This window comes from Helicoverpa armigera, chromosome 2 (assembly GCF_030705265.1).
Source record: "Helicoverpa armigera isolate CAAS_96S chromosome 2, ASM3070526v1, whole genome shotgun sequence".
Taxonomy (NCBI): domain Eukaryota; kingdom Metazoa; phylum Arthropoda; class Insecta; order Lepidoptera; family Noctuidae; genus Helicoverpa; species Helicoverpa armigera.
Window position 1 is genome coordinate 14,640,356 of NC_087121.1, and position 23,437 is coordinate 14,663,792.

The 23,437-nt window shown below is 34.6% G+C and overlaps 2 protein-coding genes across 4 annotated transcripts in view; one reads left to right on the plus strand and one right to left on the minus strand.

The window, feature by feature from the left end:
• Positions 1 to 1,418: 1,418 nt before the first annotated feature.
• On the plus strand, positions 1,419 to 7,179 carry LOC135118834 (coiled-coil domain-containing protein 96-like). The gene is made up of 9 exons (XM_064041861.1): positions 1,419 to 1,549; positions 2,157 to 2,322; positions 2,555 to 2,732; positions 3,547 to 3,670; positions 3,982 to 4,128; positions 4,212 to 4,413; positions 4,561 to 4,736; positions 5,685 to 5,789; positions 6,341 to 7,179. Exons 1-9 carry the CDS (start codon positions 1,535 to 1,537, stop codon positions 6,497 to 6,499), a joined length of 1,272 nt encoding a protein of 423 aa, XP_063897931.1. The 5' UTR covers positions 1,419 to 1,534; the 3' UTR covers positions 6,500 to 7,179.
• Positions 7,180 to 8,554: 1,375 nt separating this feature from the next.
• The window catches only part of LOC110371362 (putative inorganic phosphate cotransporter), a 30,750-nt gene continuing 15,867 nt past the window's right edge, over positions 8,555 to 23,437 (minus strand). For all 3 annotated transcript variants that reach the window (XM_064040888.1, XM_049843713.2, XM_021327565.3), the window contains exons 4-10: positions 21,320 to 21,556; positions 18,817 to 19,026; positions 16,932 to 17,099; positions 11,592 to 11,808; positions 11,340 to 11,461; positions 10,354 to 10,470; positions 8,555 to 8,953 (exon numbers count right to left, since the gene is read on the minus strand). In XM_064040888.1, coding sequence (XP_063896958.1) covers positions 8,732 to 8,953; positions 10,354 to 10,470; positions 11,340 to 11,461; positions 11,592 to 11,808; positions 16,932 to 17,099; positions 18,817 to 19,026; positions 21,320 to 21,556 — 1,293 coding nt within the window. In that variant the 3' untranslated portion in view covers positions 8,555 to 8,731. The remainder of the gene's footprint in view (positions 8,954 to 10,353; positions 10,471 to 11,339; positions 11,462 to 11,591; positions 11,809 to 16,931; positions 17,100 to 18,816; positions 19,027 to 21,319; positions 21,557 to 23,437) is intronic.

Genomic DNA, 23,437 nt, shown 5'->3' on the forward strand with positions numbered 1-23,437 from the left:
AATAATCGCAATATAATGATCACATCAAATTGGTTTAAATTAAAGTAATATTAAACAGTGCTGTAGTGTAGTATTAATTCAATTAAATAATTTCAAATCGCTTCACTCATTTTGGTGACTGAACAAAATTAACGTTTCACTTTCATGTACTGTGGTCCAAGTCTTTAACATTTTACAACAGAAAAAATGTCGTATAAACTTTTCGGCGGTAGTTATTTTGGGATGAGCATTGTCCCAGTCGAAAATCTGGCATCGTCCCAGAGTTGAGCTGTGACACTGCCAACGTCAACAAAGGTCAGTGTCCTAAAAAACTGGTGAAGGAAAAGTCCAGTAGTTCTGATGATCTAGTGAGGGGCTCCGAAGGGCCTGGTGTCTGCTGAACGCTTCGTCGCTATGTCGTAAAGATAGACGTGGTGACGTAACAGGATCGTTTATCACAGTCAAGGTTTGTAATATCGTCAATTGTTTTTTAAACTACCTATTACATAAAACACTTGAACTATAAATCACCGTCATGTCAGTTCAAATTGGTTGAGGTTTCTCGTGCTGTAAAATTATTCCTCTCGTATTTTTGCTGAAGATTATGAACAGTTGAAAATGGATCCGTAAAACTATCTTTTATGTGAATTCAAATAACATAACTACTACGCATTTTCAAAAGACCAGACCATTTACAGAAAATAACATAAGATTACAACCCATCGACTACAATATAAACTACACGATAACTTATGTGCATAGAATTCATCTAGCGTGACAACTTGTGTGCATTGAATTCATCTAGCGGAAAAACGTAAGTATTTTGATATCTATAAATATGTTTGTGTGTAACTTTATTAATTCAAATAGCTACAGACTTTGTTAGGTTTGGGATTAATGATAAAACAATATAATATGTGGATCCTCTAGAAATAAATTCTTTTTTTTTTAAACAAAGTAACAATCAACAAACCTTAGGCACAGCTAAGTAACTTATTTATAGAAATTAAAAAAAAAGCTTGTATCAAAATGACCTTTGAAGCAAGAATCTCCGTCTCAAATCAAACACTTCAACACGTAGACGCAGACCCCAGTTTTATTTTTAAATGACAAAACGTTCCGAGATAATACTTGAAAAACTTAAGTGCATGATGAGCTTTAAACTTCAGTTCTGTTCATTTGCACCAATCCAACTAACTGCAAAATATTCGTACTGTTGTAAACGCTCATAGTTAGAGCCATAAATTGTGATTTATTGATTAGAGCATAATCTTACAAGGAAAGCATCGATATTCATATCTATTTCACCACAAAATCAACCATTTTTAATTTCGCGCCAAAAAAGTAAAACCTTATTATGTCACGTCCGCATGCAACTGGCTGGCAAGAAAGCTTCAAAAGGCGTTCGATACTCGTTATTTGTAACTGTTTGTAACCATGGCAACCATTCAACTGTCTTCGCATGTTGTGCTGGGAAGATAATGGAGTGAAATAATTTCGGGTTGTACCTTAAGCAGATCAATAAAAGTCGGGTAATTCAAACGAATCACGCGATATGACTGGAACTAAGGTATGCCATGTTGTCCCTTTCAATTTAATTAACATGATACCGTTTGCATGCAATCGAGTTGTTACGTCAACGCTTTCGTAGAAGCACGAAGCCCGTCCCTTGTGCCTTCATTATTAGCATTTTTAATGTCCGTGGCTTCATCCCGACAAACTACTGTGACGTTCTTGGCATAATTTATTTTACGACCACTTAAAAATGACATATTATTACTCAGAAATGTAAAACTGGCCGTCAATGTTTCAGAGTATTTTCATTTCATTCTTTATAGTCTCATAATACTAACGCATTTTAATGTTTGGGCACAAAATTGGTTCTCCGAATTGTGATTAGTTAGAAATATAATGTTGAGTGTGGTTGTATAGTAAGAAATCAATGAATAGCTTTGCGTCAGTAAGGGGTGGGTGCATAGTTACTAATACTCCATAATATACATACGTCACAGTACACTGTTCTATTATTATTTTTTACATAGGTCTAGGAGTAAGTTTGGTTTAGGTAAAATAGCAGTTGTATTCCATGTTGCCCAATCTACAATAGATCATATTTTGTGGCATATTTAAAACGGCCAGTCATCATGATAATCCTTAAAACTAATATATTTGAATAGGAGAAAAAAGCAAACCCTGCAAAAAATGGAAAAACGACAAAAGTAAAGGAAGAAAAGAAACCTGAATCTGAGGTTGAAACTGAAGTTAAAGCTAAAGTAAAGGCTTTGGGGGCTGAGGATGATGCAAGTTCTAGTGGAAGTTCTGGTCCTGATACTGAATCTTCAGGTAAGTTTTATATGAGTTTAGTTTGAAAAATCAACTTTAGTAGGTATCCAGATGGTCATTCAAAATTGATGAGTCTGATGATAGCTTAACAAACTTCGTAGCAATGTGAACGAAAATTATCTCTTTATATTCACTAAAATAAAAGCGCAGAAAGTTCCTTTTTGTGTTTTAGTAAATCTTGAAATAGTAGTTCTGCAAATGGGGTATCATGAGATGGTCTTTATTTTTGCAGAAAGTGGCCCAAAAGTAGAAGCTGAAGAAGGAGCAGGCCAGATTGGTAATGTAGCTGCCTCAACTATCCATGTGGATAGAGACGAGTACTTAGCTGCTCATAGAGAGCTCACATTGGAACGTAACCAGCAACAAGTGCTCAACAATATTCTACATAGACGGCTTGCTGAGTACTATAAGTATGTACTTTATTTTGGTTGATCTACGTCTTAAAGTTGCCTCAAGCTCTGGATTGCAACTTAAGCTTCCACATCTTTTAAAAATATAACGTAGACATTATGTATCTTAGATGACTCAATTGTAATTTACAAGTTCTAGTTTTTTTTTTAATGGACAATATTAATAAAATAATTTCAAAGACAATTTGCAAAGCAGTTAGATAATTAGCAAGCATTTGTACTTCCAATAAGAAACCAATTGAATGTACTCTCTCATAAATGTACGCACTCTGCAATAAAAATTAAATAAATAAAAGTGACACGGAAAAGCTCGCTCGACTAAAACTTTTCAACCGTAAAATGAAACTGACGGTATATTTATTTTTCTAGTCATCGTCGCGAGTTTGGTGCAAACGTCCGAATTGCTCATTTGTATTGAAAGAAAATACTAGCCCACTGAACTGTATAAGAAAAACAAGAAGTTGTATAAGACTTTGGCAGGCGACTGTACGGCGTACACTGTACGCGTTGTCATTTTTATGGCAGAATGCCGATATTTTTCCTGTTTATTTTAACTGTGGACAAATTGCGTGAAAAGTAAACCCTAGATTTAAATAACTCATATAAGAAATTACCCGACAGTTTCAAATCCCAATTATTATTATAGAACAATTATTCTTTATTTAAGAGGCGACCAAAGTCAATAGTCATTATTTAAAATCTTGAATGTAAGAACACGTGTTTTCAAAACATTAGCCTACTTTCATAATTAGCAACGTCTATTGAGTGCCGCCAAAATTCACAAAACTATTAAAAAGAAGTATTCTCTCTTCAGGAAACGTAAATGTGAGCACGTGTTAAAACCTTTGGAAGGCGCTGTGGATATGGAAGAGAAGTACCAACAGAAATTGTATGCTTATCAAGAACTGCAGGAGAAAGCAGAGAGGGAAATTGCTGATGTAAGATAATATAAAAAAATATTAACGGTTTGCTTTTTAGGTTTCGTAAGGTCAAAAACAAGGAAGAAATAGAAAGTTATTGATTAAATTATTTTAACTGATTCCTTATTCGTAATTTATTGATAATGTCTAGTAGCATACTATCTCTACTTTTATAACCTCAAAGTTAATAACACTTTCCAAATGATGGTTCAGTCATAGTTGTTGAGACTATCTTGTTAATTGGTTAAATCTTTCATACCACAAGAACATTTTTTTAAAATCAAAAAACATATATTTTTTAATGTCATTTTTATTTATATTTTTAATAGATAAAAATGAAAGTGTCAGAAGTAGAACAAAAATACCAGGAAAGACTGGAACATGCCAACACAAAATTCGACGGATTGCAACAATTGGAGAGATCCACTGGTTCAGGACTTATTTACTCCAGAAAGGGAAAGCCTATTGCAGATAAGGTAAATACAAATATTTTGAACAGTGCTATCTTTATTTAGAAAAATCCAAGAGTATACTTACATAGTTCATCTAATTTCTTTAGACTGTGGAAAGATTTCTTACTCTTCAAAGACGTAAAAGTGAACAGTCTTCAGCGTTGTGCCTCCGATACATACGAGCTAGGAATGCTGTTGCAGAACTGGAAGCTGTCGTTAAAAACCTGGAAACCTTAGGACCTGGGCTTTACGTGTATCAATATGAGCAACTCAATATTGACAACCAAAACTATAACACTAAGATCGAAGGTAATTCTAAAGTAATTTACGAAAGATTTCAAAATCAAGTTGAAATACTATTTACCCACTGAACTCCAAAATACATTACTCTCAAAATGCTCATGAAAGTGACACCTCTTTTAATGGGGCTTATCAAAATAAACACTTTTTTGACAGAACGAGAAGACGAGCTCATAAAAAACCGCGCGAAATGCACAGAGCATAACCAAATCTTGGCTCACATTAGAGAAAAGATGCATCACACTGATGAGGTCATTGACTTCGCAGAGTGTGATCTTGGTGACGCCGAAATGGAATTTTATAGGGCTAGAGAAGATCTTGGCATGATCAAGGTATGCTGTTGGCATAGTTAATTATTGTCGACAATATTTTGTCACAATAATCCGATGGACATTTATTATCATGTATTTTTTGGAACCGTTTATCGAGCGTAAAGAATAGGGTTGTTTCCAATTTTCGGAAATCTATTTAAATAGCTTCTAAATAATGTAAAGATCACCCCTCCTATAATTTTGCGTCTTAAATCTCTTTAATTTTTATGTATTCGATGTTTTTCTATTTTTCTTAAAACATTGTCCAGAAAACGCTCGATCACGTGACTGTGACGTCAGAGTATACTATGTGTTCCTTTACACTTTGCACATTTAAAGAGAAGAAACTAATTAGAAAGAACTCATTGATTTTAATAATGTATTAAATTTTAATAATGTATTCTTATAATATAGATACAAAAACAAATATTTTGAACATTTAAATTATTTTTAAACAGTAAGAGTTGTGTACGCGGTAAAATAAAACTGTGTAAAGGAACGTAAAGTTTGTGTTTGTTATTGAGGTTATATTTGTGTCATTTTGGTTACTAGCAAAGAATTGAGCGACAATAAAACTATCAGCTTTCATAAATCCTTTCTCCATAATTCTTTTCTAACTTTCTTTCGCTCAAATACAAATAAAAACTGAAGAAAACAACACATCAATTCACAGGTTATACCTGTCATAGACTGTCACTGTCAAATACTTGTCATTGACAATGTAAAGTGACGACATCGGACTCGAATCGCCGTTTTCAAGGGCGTGACGTAATAGACGATAAATTTAAATTTCATTAATTATTTAAAAATTATGTGGTCAGTTATTATTATTATAATAAAGCTTATCGTGTTTCTAGTTTTATGAACTTTCGGTGCATATACCTATTTTTAATTGACTGAATACTAGGAAACAACCCTATTGTTCCAAATAAGATTTATAACATATTTCTTTATTTTTTCAATGAATAGAGTCATCGAAACAAACTACGCTGGTCGCTAGAAGAAGAGAGACTGAAAGCAGGTTTGCTGACAAGAAAAGATTTACTGCGCGACTTCCAAGCTTCGATGGATGAGGTAAACTTTATTTGTAAATTGATGAAACTATTTATTAAACGTAACATTTTTAATGACCCCAAGTAAAAATTGGTATAAGAGCAGGAGGGTGATCATGATGATTGATGTCAAATCAACCAAGTTACCTACCTGTTTTTCTGGGAAACGTTTTACTAAGAAACATATTAAGCGACTAGGAAATTGATTCTGAAACAGCAACAGGTGAATAGAGGAAACAGTTTCCTTGTATAGAACTTTTAAGTTGACTTTATTTTACTATGCTTGGGAAAGTCTAGAAAAATAGGGGAGCTTATGTTCGTAAGTTTTGGCATTCGGGAGTTACTACTTGGCCCCACAAACTAAACTAGGAACTTGTGAGCATAGATCCCATTTTTCTGGATTTATAGTGAATGTCCTGTCCTGCAAAAAATATATATATTTGTGAACTTTTCTGATTATAAACTAGACTTACACTTGCACTTACTTGTATTGGTGTTCGCGCAGCATGTCTTTATCTTCTATAGATACCCCATTATCTGACCTTCACAATAAATTACAATGTTATATCCTAGGTGGTACAACTGGGCCTGAAGAAGAAAAGTCTCGAGGCACAAGTGAATAAAGCTTCAGAGGAGTTGAGGAACGCGCGCAAGAGTGTACAATTCCAAGCTATACGCCATCACGGGCCGGCCGCACAACATGACGATGGTGACGATGTTTCACATATATAGATCCTTTACGCTGCCCACTCACGTCCAGACTTTTTGTAGGATAGAAAATCGGGCCGATATTTTGTGGGACTGTGTGACTAGGATTTTCTGACCGACTATTTGTAGTTCGTGTGCGTTGCGCTATTGCTTTCGATGTGTTCTATTTTTCTCCTACAAAAAATCGGTCTCCGATTATCGGACAGGGGTGAACGGGGAATTAACCAAATTGAATGATTTATATGAAATCGTTTGAAACGTCGCAATATTACGCGCGGCGAATTGTTCGAATCGTCCAAATTTGGAAGATCATCCTACGACGATTTCGAGTCGTTCACTATTACTCTTTGTAGGTACCTAAACATATACGTTACAGTTTAAACTTTAGTAATAGTAGAAGGGAGTTTGATGTATATTATTTCTGTTGCTTGTTAAACATTATATTGCATTATATAAGATAAGATTTCCTGTTAAAATTATTTGTAAAAGAAATTAATTGAACTCAACCTAGTCAACTTATAAGTAAATAACACCTTGCTATAGAGGGCAGTTTATTCCTGCGGGCTTCCATACATTTACATATAGTTGTCCTTATTTCTATGATTTACAAAACTCTTGCCTATTTAATTAGATCATGTTAAAGTTGTTCTATGTATTTTATGAAGCTGTTGAAATTGATATAAATATATAATTTATTCCATTTTTTTTTTTTGTAGTTTTAATTCAAAGCAGTAGGTAGGAATAGCTTTCTACATCTTTAACACATGCTTGTATCTTTATGAGTTTTCTGAGTCCAAGAGTACTTGCGTTTGCTGCGTATTTAGCACCAGAATAATAAATTATATTTCTCTCATTTGCTTCCTATCTTAAGTAATGGGAATCGTCATATCATTACTGCGTTTGCAATCAAAATTAGTCGATGACAATATCTTTGTAGACATCTGAAGTTGTCAATACTTCATTGATTTTCTTATCTTCCGTTTTAATAATTTTAACAGCACATTTATTTCCATCTTTCAGTTGTGGCATCTTGAATGGCAGGTGATACTAATTAATTTTCGTCGATTTTATTGACCTTATCGTAAATTGTTATTTGGAAATCTACAGTACTATTTAGGGGTACTAATTTATGTTGTTTCATAGATTGATAATGTCAGATTCCATGACTCTTACAGCCAGTTTCTTCATCAAAAGTTAAAGCCAAAGTAAAAGTCAAAGTAATGTCTAAAGTAAAAGTAACGGTCAAATTCAGTTTTTCTATTAGTTTTGCTGTCACTTTAGCCTTGAAAAAACCAATTTGACTGTTACTTTTACTTTAGACATTACTTTGACTTTAACTTTTGATGAAGATACTGGCCGTAAATGTATCATAGGGGAATCTTTAATGTGACTACATTGTGCTGCAATATAATGAACAAACCCACTTACGTATAGAAACGAGATTAGGTCATATTACCCAACGCGATCTAAACATACCCGATTTGGGATTAAACTAAAACTCAACTAACGGCCAGTTTCTTCATCAAAAGTTAAAGTTAAAGTAATGTCTAAAGTTAAAGTAACGGTCAAATTCGTTTTTTCAATTCTAAAGTGACAGCAAAATTCATAGAAAAATTTAATTTAACCGTTACTTTTACTTTAGACATTACTTTGACTTTTACTTTGGCTTTAACTTTTGATGAAGAAAGTGGCTGTAAGTATTCAACCCCAAACTATCTTTAAGGAAAATTAGCATATACACGTCTACTTAATACAGATACAGCTTAAGTATTGGTTAAAGTTACAATATCCTGGATTATCTGTGTGTATGGTGCTCTATTAATTAAAGGTAGCCCCGAGGTATAGCACGAGGTGGGAACTTTGCAATTAGAGAACAAATTTTAATAGAAATTTCTCCTCGACCTATTTAAAAGGATGTTCTATTTTCTCCTTATTGTTTCTAGCGAGATCTTTTATACTAGTAGGTATAAAGGAATTCTTTGAAAAACTTGGGTTCAGTTTCTTATTTGCTGAAATTGACAGAATATATATTAAAAAAATGCTGATAGAGGAATTCACTCTTAAAATAAAACAATGACATAAAATTATAATAAAAAAATGATTTATTATTACATTTGTTAATTCGATTATAACAAGTTAATCTATCTATTATGTCCTTGAGAACTTAAGAGTATAAGGCACTGTTGTTGTACTATATTATTATGTTCGTCACTGACTAGTTGCACTGGTTGCATTGTCTTTTGTTTTTCCCTTCGATCATGATGATGCATTTTTGTGGTCTGACAGTCTGACGGATTCTGGTTGTTCGACCGTGTCTCTTGTCAATGGGCCGTGTTTCCAACCTTCAGGGTAACCGAACTGGCGGACATCGTCCCACCATTGCTGCTTGCCGTCTGCCCATATGCAGTAGATCACGTTTGTGCCCACCAGTACGGCAAAGCACACCCAGAAAGCAACTCGCCATTGTGCCAAGGTTGACTGCAAACAAAAATAATATTAGTCATAATATAACCACTAATCATTTTTGCTTGACATAAAGTGGATTTGTAGAACCCATCTTCATTCCTTTTATGAAGGCCCAGAGCCAAATGTCGTTATTTGGGTCGTAAAAGTTCAAGGTTTTCTTGAATGCGGATACAATGCAAATTCCGTTCATTGTTCCAAGTTAATGGAGTAAAGAGCTGTCTATTCCTGTATAACAATATTTGTTTTAGATACCAGTCTCTAATGGTCTCCGGTTTATTTACCGTCACGTAGGGATGATTTTTACAATGACCCATTTGGCTCATTCATAAATCTTCATCACTTTATTTCAGTATCATATTATTCTATTGCCACAGTATGTCAAAATCATAAACAACGAAAAATAAATTTCAACACAACAAATGTTTGTCCTAACAGTTCAAATATTATTGGTTCGTGATGTTTTTATTTCTAGAAACTATGAAAACCAGTATATATTGATCTTTGTTTACTTGGACCTTGTTATGATTTATGTACTGTTGTGTACTGACCTCGAAACATTAAGATACCATCCACTTTGTTCTTCACGATAGAAAATATTAATACCAAATTTTATTTTTAGAGCATCGTAAAATTTTATAGCCAATACGAATGAATCGAATATCTAACGTTTTGTATTTTTTAAAGCTTTTAAATGGACTATTACGTATAGGAATTGATACTTATGTAATTTATTGAATTTGTCTATGAAAATGTTTTGGTATTGATTCCATTAGTCTATCTCGTTAGTGTTGTAGTTGCATTTGAGTATTTATCTAGCAGGCACCATTTTAGCAGTCTTCATATTATCTATTCTTCGTACATGAGCTCTTAGCAACAAAGCTCCCGTTTACTCACGGCCACCATACCTATTTCTCTCGCTAAGCAGTTACTCTGTTCCGGTTTAGAGGAGTGCCGGAGTAATTACAGGCTTATGAGACATTTCAACTTTGTCTCGTGACTGCAACACGAGTGAGATAAGCTGTAGCGATGCGTCTTTGTACTCTGAGCAGCTTTTGTTTTTCACATGCAATTTATATTTTTCTTACAGCGACTTTCAAGTTTATATTATACATACAAAGCGTATTGATTACCAATCCATTTGCATTGTGTGCCTTATCCACAAAATATTGACATAACGCTTCCCCGAAGGAATTACTCTACCGAATGTTCACAAGAAAATAATATTAATAGTCAGTATCTTTCAGGACTTATCCCAACTAGTAGGTAGACTACTACAACTAGAGTCCCTATTTACCTTAAAATTTTATCCGTCGACCTATCGTAAACTGAGTCAAGTGAAGTAAAATGTATTCATTCGTGACGTTTTTACGAGGTACAAAGCACTTAACCTAAATAAAGTTGTGTGTACTCACATCAGGCGTCAGTAGGCCGATAAGGTAGGGTGTGATGATGCCAGCAAATGTCGATGTTGTATTCACAAGGGAAGTTAATGTCCCGGCGTAGTTGGGTGCCAAGTCCAACGCGTTAACCTGAGCGAAAGAGGATACATTACATCATTGTATACTTTTATGATGCTCACTTTTTTGTAGGAACCTTCGTGTTTATTTTATCTTATGTTATGATCTTTGACAACATTATTTCGCTTTGTTGCTGGCCATAGGTTAACCCCTTATGGCCTACAAAGATTGAAAGGCGTCCATTTAAGGGCCTTGTATGCGTGCCTATAGGAAGGTGGAAGAAGATTAATTTAGATATTTTAAAACCATTATTTACTCCAATTGTATAAAATTATATGCAAATACGAATCTATGTTTTTCTTCGCTGAAATAGCACAAAAGGATTATCGTAAAACATTATGTTTAAATATTTACGCCCTACAACCCCATTATAAGAGATCCTAAATCCCCTTCCTAAGCTACACAACAATGTGTAAACAAAGAAACAATACTTATTATCTCATTCAACATGTATACCCGCTTAGATTGCAGTTACATGGGTAAACGGGCTCACAAAACCACGAAAACATTTCTCCAAGCATCATGACTTGCGATAAGACCCGCTTTGGAAATGAATAATACGATGCTTTTTAGGCTAAGGAAAATTCTGAAAGAAACCCTTATCCAGAATACAATTATACTCTATTCTCAAGATTCAAGATATTATGGAGCCATAATAAATTCGAACTTGGTCCATTAAAGAGATTTTATTATTTCGATATAACGAGGGTTAAGTAAGGTTTTATGTTAATTTTCTTATATCTTACTGTAACACATTTTTGCGCACCTGAAAGTTTTATTTTGAATTTTCGGTAAGAAAGACCCAACCTGGTTGGTCTTGAAGTACAATTAATTTTAGAAACGTCGCCATTATTTAGAATGTTAGAGAGCATGTAACGTACCTTCATGCCGCTGTAAAAGCCTCCCATGAGAGCCATAGACAGAACAAAGTAGACCATCGCAGCAGTTCTGTCGCAGCCGGCGTAAGACGCCAGGATAATACAGATAGCGGGACCGGTAGCAGCTGTGAACGAAATTGGTACTTAAATTGTGTAACATAAAGTCTACTTTATAAAATATTCATGTACGTGATCTAACGATTCGAATTCCTAATTCTATCCTAGTTACTTTTGTGTGCTAAAAATACTACTTACCGATAGTTGTGTGAATGATTCTTCCAGTCTTAATAGTGTGCCAGCCCTTCTTGATGCAAACATCGCAGACCAAACCAAAGAGGAAAGAAGAAATCCACATGGCTATGTAGGGCAAAGCCGTGAGGGTTCCAGTGGTGGCAATGTTGTACTTTAGGACATCGTGAGAGTATTTGGGAAGATCTGTCACCATTGTGTAGTAACCCCAGTCGTGGCCGACCTGAAATCAAAAATTAGAGTGTCAGGATATATTGTTTACCCAAGGATCATCATCATCCTCCTACCCTGAATAACATTGAGATAAGGGCCGAGTATAATGATTATTGAAATAATTCACCATTATTTTTTTACGTTGATCTTCTTAAAATCATATATGTCTGACAGAAATACTCTTGGAATCCGATTTTGAGGCGGAGAGATATGAAAGGCGATCTCCATAAAATAATTGCGAATCCCGATGTTAATGATTCCCCAAATTACGTACGTCGGATCGTCGATCAATAACGCCTTGGCAACGCATTGACAGCTTAACACGCTTATATCACGCTCCCCAAGATACGTAATATTTCATCTAAATATTCCATCAAATTAAGAGCCTCATCAGAAATTCATTTGATTCACACAATATGTTTGGTATAATAGAAAGAGGTTCTCGCCTGCTTTCAAAATATGTATGTTATGTACATACTCAGATAGGAATAATTTTGATCAGTAAGTATTCATCAATGTTTACCACCTTTCTACCAAGTGATGTTTTGTGTTGAATCAAACATGCTCCGTGTCATTTCAGTTAACATGATTATGGACAACTCTAAATATATGGAGACGTACAACTAAATAGAAAAGTTCCACGAGGTATATAAACAAGACATCCAATACCGTTTTCCTAAGCACTAAGCACATACACTATTTGTTCCGTCCGTTTGCCCCATTAATCGGCCCGCTCGTTAAGCTAACCGTAAGGGTAAAGAAGCAACAGTGAGCGTCCTCTTTCCAATTTCAAACATAAATTCTCGAAGGTTCTTTTATTTGTTTAACATATTGAATTGTCCCGAAATAGCAAACGCCATTTGCATTCCAAGTGATGCGTATCGGAAGAATCACGATATTTGCTTTTACGCAAAACTCCCGACATTTCGGTATCCAATAAGTGTCGGAATGGCTTTTGCTAAACTTTGTTAGCTTTGGATTTCAAACTTAGATGTCTTCGCGGATCGTATTTAGATTATTTGTAGCGTTTTTTTTTTGTTAGGTGGATAAAGGTATTCAGTGCTACTAATAGCCCCTTATTTTTGTAATATTATCTGTATAGCTATTAAAATCAATATCTCCGCATGAGCCTTTTACTACATATTTCTTTCGTATTAGTTACAGTCTTGCCGAGATATAGCGCGAGAATTTAAAAGGTATTTAGAACGAACAGGTGAATATGAGAAAAAGACGACGTCCAGCTTTTTGGTATATCGGCAAGGGTAGCATTATCAGCACAGTCATAATGTACATACATTAACGATGGTACCGTACAACCTTTGTTAAAAGTCATATATCATCTTAGCAGAACCTTTAACCTTTTTAGCAAGTTATCGATATCCACTCACTATTTGGACATAAATGAATGAACACATTACTCCGGAGGTACTGTATAATCTTCATGAGTTATTCATGATTACTGCAGCCCCACCTGTCAGAATTTCCTCAAGGGGATTTATTTATCCCAACTTATTATGCTTTATGATCTAAGGTATTTTATACAAAAATTGTATCTCTGTATATTCGTTTTAGAATGTTTTACTGTAAAAATGATGTTCTGCGTTTTCCAGTACAGACAACTAAAATCATATTCAGGCCCTGCGTATTTGGACAGCGTCGAGTTTAACGCCATATATGACTTCGGTTTTCAAAAGGAAGACGACTGATAAATTCATCGATATAAATTCGATAACATCCTTCCAACCATAACGGCATGGCTAATTTTATTTAAGCCAAATACGATTAAGGGAAACTAAGCCATGGGAACGAGTTACATGATCTCTTCATATCCATAACTGGAGCATAACTGAGCCACGCCGATACACTGGGATTGGATTAGCTTTCACTGCCCGATTGATTGCTGAAGATAAAATATTCGTGTGACGATCTGGCGTGTTACGGGTTTGCTTTGTGGGTGAATTTTAGAGTTTTGGTTCGTCATTGCATTTTTGTTTTGTAGATTAAAACATGCCTAATTGTTCAATGTAATGTCCTTCTAAAGGCAGTAGTAAAGTCTTAACGATTGATTAAGTCGGAATCGAACCAACAACGCCCTCGTACTTACTGGCGGTTTAATTACTGTGTGTAAATGGCCATTATGACTGTTCCTATACCTATTAAAATTTATCAGTCTAGCTTCGTGGTTAAGTTGCTTAAACCACGAGGATGTAAAGGTCAGTTGATAGGTAACAATAGGTACTTACCATACATATACACATGTTTTAACCTTGTGGTTAGCGAACCATACAAAATTGCGTAATATTTACTTAATTGGTTTCGTATTATTCTATTTTGTAAATTGCCGTATCCGGACATATAGATATGTAGTTTGCCTTATTAATTGTATTAATTAGGCATTTAACTGTCGCTTATGTTGCCTAAATGCCTATTGAGTGTTTCCCACTAGGACAAGTTTATTTAAATTGTCAACACATTGTGAAAACAATACCTACAAACTTTTTTACAAGTTCGACTTGACTTTGACTTTTCATACAATTTATTTTTCTATTGATGGATTTTACGATTTTTTAACAGGATGCCAGCTCTGTATAGATAGTTCAACTCAGATTTGCGCGCGGCCCTATGTGTGCGTCGGCTTGTAAATATACAACTTTCATTCGTGTGACAGTGACGTCGTCCGAGCATGACGTGTTCTTATCGCTTTTTGTTATGGGTACAATCGTTTACGAAAATGTCTAGTTCTTCACGGAGAAAATATTTAAGGAGTCAGGTAGCGTTTCAAAAAATGAAACATTCAAAGCTTTTTATTATTACATTTTACAATTTTTCATTATTTTCTCATACGTTTTTTACAAATTTACATTGACAGTATCTAAGCAATAAATGAGGTGAAATATTTAAGATGAATTAAATACTTCTTACATATTTTCTAGCTCGGGGTACGCGGACAATAAATAAAAGTGTGGACTAAGAATGTAAAAAGACGTAGAATCTAGTATAATAATGTAAACAAAATGTGTGGGGAATTTTAAAAAATTATATAGCTTCGCATAATGTCGACCAAAATAAGACAGAAATAATGAAACTCATAAATGAACGTTTAAGTCAAACTGATGAAGCGGTGATGGGTAATATTTGTCGACATGTACAAAAGAAAAAAGAAGAATACTATAGACATTTTGACATGTATTTCAAAGAAGAATCATTATAAATAAATAAACATTAAATTGCGTAATAACTGTTTTTCTTTAAACAGCCGTATACAACCCCTAAATAACTTTATTTGTGCCCGACTGTACCTCTTGTCACGCACACAAAGTCACTGTATATGTACAAGGGTTACCCACACATAAGGCCGCGCGCACGACTGAGTTGAACTTACTTATACAAGTAACACAAACCAAAGCGTATACTGAGATAGTATCGTATATTACACAATACCAAGACATGTACATAAGTAGGTATAGCAAACTTATTACAGGGCTAATCCAACATCCAAGCAGTATTAAGATCAATAGGCATCATTTAGTAAACAACGCTTATGTACGGCCTTCATCAGCCCGTGGGCGAGACACAACGAAGGTACACGTCACTCAGAAGTGTAAGTCATCTTATAGCGATATACCTCCAAAAGTTCAAGAACTAAAGAGTGTAGACGCGTCGATTTGAGTACATTGCTAGCAAGTTCGTGCTCAAGGGTTGCGACTTTGAGTACCATTTAAAAATGCTCGCATGCAATTTTTATTTTTTTACTAGAAGCGAATCGATCAGAGAAGATATTTTTGTGCCTCCCACTGGTTGAATCTCGTCTTTAGTACTTGAACTTTTCCGTGGTATAAAAGGTTGTCTTAGCGGTCCCAAGATTTCAAAAGTGCGAAGTTAGGTAAAAGTAATTTTTCCTCTGTTGATAAAATATACTTCTCTGTAAGTTCTGTACTCGAGTTTTCTGCAGTTAGGTTAAATGGACCTTCTTCCTCGTTTATTCGGTTGCTTCTGTTTTATAACTCCACCAAGGTCTCACTCATGACGGAGCGATTAAACAATATCTCATTACGTGAACGGCCTATGTTTTTAAATTGTTATCTAACTGGTGGCAAATTTATTTTAATTGGCACTAGTATTTAGTCATAAATTTTATTAGGTAGAGCATGTGGTCGAGCACGTGAAAGTATAAGTGGGATGTTCAAAAATGTAGGTAATTAAAATCATTTCCTTTCACCACTTATTGAAGGAATAATACAGGGTGATTTTTTATATTGTTTAATTCCTGGACTAACGCTAATAATTTGCGTCATAAAATCTTGTGGTTACTTATCAGTACCTATAATAACACATTTTTTCTGTAACTGTACCTATTCAACTGATTGTGTTAGTCATTAAGAATTCTAATTTAAAAATAAAATATTGTGACCACAGTTTGCAAATAGGGTCAGAAAAAAATATTATGTGGCCAGTCTTGATGGTAATTAACAGTGTAATATTTTTTCCTCCTTTATTATAAGTTAAATGGGTAGTTATGCAGCGTTGTTCATGAGTAATTGAGTTATTAATACTAGTGTGACCCACATTGAGCTCCTTCCCCTCTCTATCGTAGTCATATCAGTAACAGGAACAGCAAATCAGTAAAATGGTTGGAAATTTTCTAAAATTCTAGGGAATTCCACGCAGTTGATATTGGGGTTGGGTATTTATGTCCGTTGCACTAAATGATGCATTATTATCAGGGAGCATATTGGAGATACGACAGATATCACGATTATGTATATTCCCAAGAAAAACATTGATGTGATTTCTTATTGATCCTGCAGTGAGTTAAAGTTTGAGGGTTTGGATATTTCGACAACCGATAACCGGGAATGGGAAGTAGTTCCTTCGAAAAGTGAGAGGAATCGCTGACGGAAATTACTATAAAAGGATGCTAGAGTAAGTGTGTTTTTAATATTCGAATGTTTTATCACAATATAATATGAGTGCTTAGCTCTTTCTACAAGAAAAATCACGAAAAACAACAAAGAATAGCTACTCTTCTACTTCCTACCCTGTTCTCCATTTATTTGAGGTCTGCACTATATTAAAAAATATTAATAAATAGTACGAAGAGTGGGTGGGTATAAAAGTGTCAAAAATACTTACAGCAGCCCAAACAAGCGCCCACACTGGAGCTGATCGTAGGATAGCCTTCCAGGGCACAGGGTCCTTCACATGTGCCGACTCAGCCGTCGTCACATTATTGTTCAGATACGTCAACTCCTTCTTAGATATGTAGGGATGGCTGTTTGGTGTACTGAAGCAGAAGAGACTCTGAAATATATATAAAAAATACATAAATCACGTACTATGTTATCTATTATGTTCATTAATTACAATATGAAGAAGGAACTAAATAAAGAAGTTCCATTTTAGCTTCGTCTAAGTCCGCTCTACTGTCCCCTCAGGACTGTTCTCTGCATTTTGACTTCGCTTTTATTGAATAGAGCAGATCAGAAATTGGTTGAAGTTTGGCGAAAACACTCTCGTATTTTTGTTAAAGGCACCAGTACCATATTTTAATGGTTTTTCGAAGCGCATAGAACAAAAAAGAAAAGTCACTCCCAAATTCCATCAATCGACAGCAATCTCTCATAACTAATCCGTACTATTATCCCGTAAATAGCCATAAAATGCCCATAACGTCATCCATTAATTTATTCGCTTCAAAAATATTAAAGTACCGATTTCCCTTTATCTGTCGCGATTACGTGACCAGTAATTTTATTCACGGCTTTCTGTTTTTCAGCGGGATCCTCCTTATTTATTGGTACTGTTACAGGGAGCTGTGATTAATTGGGCTTCAACGCAGTTTGTTTAGTAATGGTAATTGATGGCTTAGGATTAAGTGACGGTTAAGATCTGTTGTCGTTGTTTTTTTTTTAAGGGATTTTGATAAGGGTGGTTAGGTAATTATGAAGTTAAGTACGGTATTGAGATCCTAATTGGTTAATTTTATGACTTTAAATCGAACTATTTTAAAAGATCTCTAATTTAAAATAATGTTTAAAGAACCTAACATTATATTTGCTTCTAATATTGATCATCTTTCGGAACCATCTTTATGCTTTGCAAATAGAACCAATTTTTAGTACATACATAAGATTCAGATATGCATCTCTGAAACTGAATGCTTCCCCTTAAATTCTTGGAACTTTGATCAACATTTTCCAGGCAACGGTTTGCAATATTCAGAACAAAATATTTGTGCTAGTATTTTCATGGGTATTTGTATCGGAACGCCTCCTGACAGAATTTTAAACGGTTTTCATATAGGTAACGTGAAAAAGGGTTGCTTCTTCTTTCGCTTTAACGTGGGTTTTATCAAGCGAAGCCATAGAAAAAAACACAATAGAAAAATGTGATGTCCATTAATATTAATACACGAGACCATATAGTAAAGTTAATCATAATCTACTGTAATTATTCACGATCTATAAATCATCATCAAAATGCCGGAAGAAGAATATTAATACTCTTAGGATACATAAGGATCTTCCCTTGATAGATACGCTTAACGGACTAGTTGGTAATCGCCGTATGATTTGAATAAACATTACTTCCTAGGCACTGTTTAATTATTCAGTCAGACTTGCCCAGTATGAGCTCATCCCATTTAATGGATAAAACATCAGACTATCTGTTTATTGATACAGTTTGTAACACTTAAAATGCTGGTTTCGCGACAACCTTGGAAACTAGCCTTGGTGTAATGAGTGACACGTTTTTCAAACTGACCAATGACACGCTTTGCAACTAACCAGCTGTCCAACTAGAAGACTGTCCATTAAAACAAATTGGACTAGTTAAATTATGATAAAATGTGCGTAATAAATAATTTCAATTAGTCCATATTAATGAGAGAATGACTAGCTAGACATTTCGGCTGTTGTTTTTAGACATAACAGTAAAACGTGGTGTCTTATTTTTTTTGGGATACCCAATTGTAAAGTAAGGACTAAAAAAATAAAAAATATATATTTTTACTTACCCAGAGCACAAACCACAGGATTCCGAATCCTCCAAAGAAGTAGAATACATAAGCCCAATCCCTGCCGTCTGCTAACAATATTCCTGACATAAAGGACCCGAAGATGTTGCCGATTTGAGCCCCTCCGAATACGAGCGCACCTTGGAATGAACGTTCATGAGGAGGCACCCATCTCGCCAACATTATCATGAGAGCTGGCATTGTGGGACCCTGTTGAGAAGACAATGTGTTTAGTTCATAAAATGGTAGGTACTTGGAAGTACTAAAAATTTACAATGAAGACAAAAATCATGTAAGCGGTGTCCAACAGAGAGTTTTACAATAGGGAAATCGAACATAAAAGAAAACATCATTGTATTTCGTTTTCGTCACAAAATTATATGTCTGCACTCAAGTAAAGGAGCAAAATAAGGTGACTGCATCGCGTATACTCTGGCGTACTAAAACATCAGAGAATTCTATTTTCCTTTAGCACTCCAAAGCTTTCTGTTATCCAACTTCGAGAGAGATCTTCCTTTTATAGGCGAGCTCAGTTAGATACCGACAGCTCTTGTTTTGCCTTTGAAATTCAATTCTGTCCGTGAAAAGACAAAGAGAGCCAAGCAAATGTTTAATTAAAGCTTGAAAACTCTAAGCTAGGAGTGATAAAACACACATAACTCAGCCCCACTGTTATTGCATTCAGTGTTTATTTTGAACAAAGTTTTGCTTATAAATATCTCTTCCGTATCTCGTCTGTGAGGAGAAAAACTCATAGGAGTTGAATAAATATCTGTCCATATTATGATAGTAAATATTGGCCTTCCATTATATTTGTCCTCATATTCAACATTGTGTCAACCTATATTCGTTCACAATACTCTGTAGAAACGAGGTCAGATACAATAAAAATAGGAAATAATATAATTCTTATGTAGTGTTCGTATACGACTTGCAAATTATTTAGAATCTACCGATTCTCTTCTCATTGCAGCAAAGAAAGCAACAGGCGCGCGTTAAATTTTCTGTTTTACTCGCTCCACTATCGTATTAACTACAGCCGAGTTCAAACCGTGTAGGTACTAACGTACATATGAATGAACATGGATGCATGCAAGGTTGAAAGAAACTCCTCATCCATGACGCTTTTGAATCGATTTCATTCATGCTCTGATGCATTAGAAAACTAAGATTTTCCATTACTCGTATTATTGACTTCGAGGAATAAAGTAATGGAGCCGGAGAGAGACTTTTATCGGCTTATACAATTCTCATGAATAGTTAAACTTGCAACTGTGTCGGGGGTATAGAATAAATACCTAGAAATTATATTCTTATTCTATTACTAGAAGCTTCCTTTAAAGTACTCAAGTTATTTTTTCATATTTTCTTTTTAAAAGAATTTAAATTTCTAGTATGGCATTTTACGTACTTAATGAATGAATACAAGTGATTCATACAGCTATTACCTAAAATGTACCTATGTAGGTAACATAATGATTACATGGGAAATATTTTTTCATTTAGCAGGTAATAAGTGCAAAATTATAACTCACAGTGAATCATCTACATATAATAAAGTTTTGAATAAAATACGTTACTTGCGCACGTTAGTATTCACTGAAAATTATGTAATACCACTTGAGTTAAGAGTATACTGTGGTATCAATGCGATATCATTCTGAAATGAAAGTAAACAGCGTTTCATGTATTTTTTATATTTTAATACCGTGTGCTTTAAATGCATTGGTATCTATAAGGCATTTCTCTTAGCTTGTTACTGTGATTTCATTTATTTTGATCATAAAAATACCTGCCCTAAAAGTCGCCAGTTAATTGTTATTCAAAAACGCGTATTTTTTTAAAAAAGGTCCATATAAAATTCACGGTACAATTTCCTGTTCATATTTCCAAAATTATGAACTTCTCAAGGCAAGACCCGACAGCAATATTGTACGGGACAAAAAATATAAAAAGCTTAATTATCGTGAAAAAACGCCACCAAAGTAGGTCAAGAGTTTTTTTTAATGTTCAAGTAACAAATTGCTGTTGTTTCATCTTGAATAAATAATTTGCATTATTTTGTTTGCGCACCATTCTCTGAAACTGATAACTTGTAGTCGACCATAATAAAAAGATAATGAACATGACCTAGATTTTTGGCGCGGGAGGAAAAATACAGGAATAAATATGTCAATAAATGTAAATAGGATTACCAGTGGAACTAAATTATGTGCCTTGTATTAAATGAGGTAGTAACAAGGTAACTATTTCTAAAACCTTCCAACAAATGTTGAAGACCTCAGTTTTATGTTTCAAGTTCTAATGTTTCCCTATCATATTAAATAGGCCTATTTTCATTCATTTTAATAGGCCTATTTTGACGAATAAAATAAGTAGGTAGGTTTCTTTTACTAAAGCGATTGATCAAAGCAAGCTTAAACAAAAAGTACGTTTCACGAAAAAGTTTTTGTTTATCCTCTTAATTAACTTACATCATATTTTTCTTTAACCCTAGACTTACTTCTCCCATTCCTTGTAGAATTCGCAGTATAAACAGCCAAGTAGCCCCACCAGCTCTGATGACCACTGGAGTCAGGAACGTAAACACTGCGGTACTTAGAAGTCCCACGCCTAGTGTCCATTTTCCACCAAATTTTTCCGCTAAATATCCTCCGGGTACTTGTGTAGCCGCGTATCCGTAGTAGAAGCCACTGAGAATGAGCCCTTGTGTTTTTTCGTCCCAATCAAAGATTGCGTACTGGAAAGAAAATGAAAAATATTAGTGAAAAAGTAGGAAAATTTTAAAACAATTATTTTTATTATTATCATATCGGTATAAAAAATTAAAACTGCTTTAAAATGTATGGCATTGTTCGGTCAAAAATATTTAATGGCTATTTTAACATATAAAACATTGTTAGAGATATGTATTTAGAATCCTACAAAAAGATAGGAGCTGCTAGGTACTATGTACACTCACATAGTTAAGTACTTTCGGTACAGAAAACTATGGAAGTCGATCCGGAAATACCGATGACCGATGTGCTTTAAATCCCAAAAATACTGTCTTAATTCATACACACTTTACCATAATACGAGTCATTAACGTTTGTCATGACACACGTAATCTCATATCATTCCATGCTTTGTGCACAGCCGTCAAGAAAATCTAATCTATTTTTAATTCCCGCTTAGCAATCCGTTCCGCCGTCTCAACATTATTTAAAGTCGGTAAATCGGTATCTTAGAAGTACTCGAGGTGATTAATAATTGTGGGATGATTATGTTAATTTATTATTCGTAGTATGCAAGTCCCACATACAGCCTACTCGGTAGTCTTTGAATATATTTCTGTATGTGACAACGAGTTACACGGGTTTGTTACTAATCAACCTTCTGTATAAGTGCAGCTATTATTAGGTGCGGAAGACGGCTTTTATAAACATGTAAATAGTTTAACAGAAATAAGTCTTGCAATATGTTGAATGCTGTACCTAACTTGATTGATCAAATCGAGCTTTAAGTAGAACGATGTATGTTTGCACATCGTTTTAGAATGCGGGCTTGGCTCTTTGAAACGTTCAACTAAATGAACCTCACCAATAAACATGTTAGACATTCCTACTTCTATATAATTTTAGAAAGTTAGTTATGATATTCAAAGAAGTGCTATCAAAATCTTACAGCTCTCCGTAAGCTTCGTTATTCAGACTAACAAAGTCTCGGTGACATACTTTGTCATTGTCTTCAGAAACTAAAATATGCTCGCTGCAACATATTGTGTGTCGAACATGTGCAAGTATAATGAAGGAAGAGGTTTAATGCCAAAAAGTAAAACGCTTTCTGAATGCAAATGTGCATATAAAGTCTCCTTACACTCACGAAAGGACAGTTGAATGAGGGCAAACATGATATCATCGCGCATACTTATGTATATTTGAATAATAAATCACACAGTATGAATGAATTTTGTGCACCTACATGTGGTTTGCACATTTGCGTTTAAATATTATAAATAAACAACAGTGAATTGAAATCTTTTGGCGATCTTCGGTCGTTGCACTAAGTTTGTAGAACTAAAAGTATCATAAAATGCTCGTTATATAAATTGTTTCAGTCAGTTAGTTAATTGAAGACACGCATAACCTTGGCACAATTAAAATATTTAACTGTTTTACATAATAACAAGACTCACAAGAATGAACAAAAGAATAATTGGCTAAAACCATGTCTCATTCGTAGTACATACGGAAATAGTGTCAAAGATCAACTGACCATTACAACTTTAGCCATTAAAGTGACGAGACAGCATCACCATTAACTCATTAAAACAATAAACAAACATAATAATTGCGCAAACAACCGCTGAAAATAATAGGCAACGAAGATTGACATATATTGACCCTTCAGGAGTTCCCATGGGACCTAGTTGTACGGAATCCGGGTCATGGTGCCTGAACTTTTGTGAAGACAAAACAAGGGTAATGTTTTTGTAGGCATAGTCTCATATGTGTATTTTATGTAAATTGAAGGCAGTGTGTGTTTGTTCAGAGAACGGTTATGCTTGTAATTCCCAGAGGGATGAGTTTCTATTGGCAATGTTTTGCATTTGTAAATGTTTGAACTTGGGGGAGTTTTA

Coding starts and splice junctions, on each gene's coding strand:
- LOC135118834 (XM_064041861.1), top strand. Junction 2,323..2,554: donor TCCTGATACTGAATCTTCAG/GTAAGTTTTATA, acceptor TTATTTTTGCAG/AAAGTGGCCCAAAAGTAGAA. Junction 5,790..6,340: donor TCCAAGCTTCGATGGATGAG/GTAAACTTTATT, acceptor GTTATATCCTAG/GTGGTACAACTGGGCCTGAA.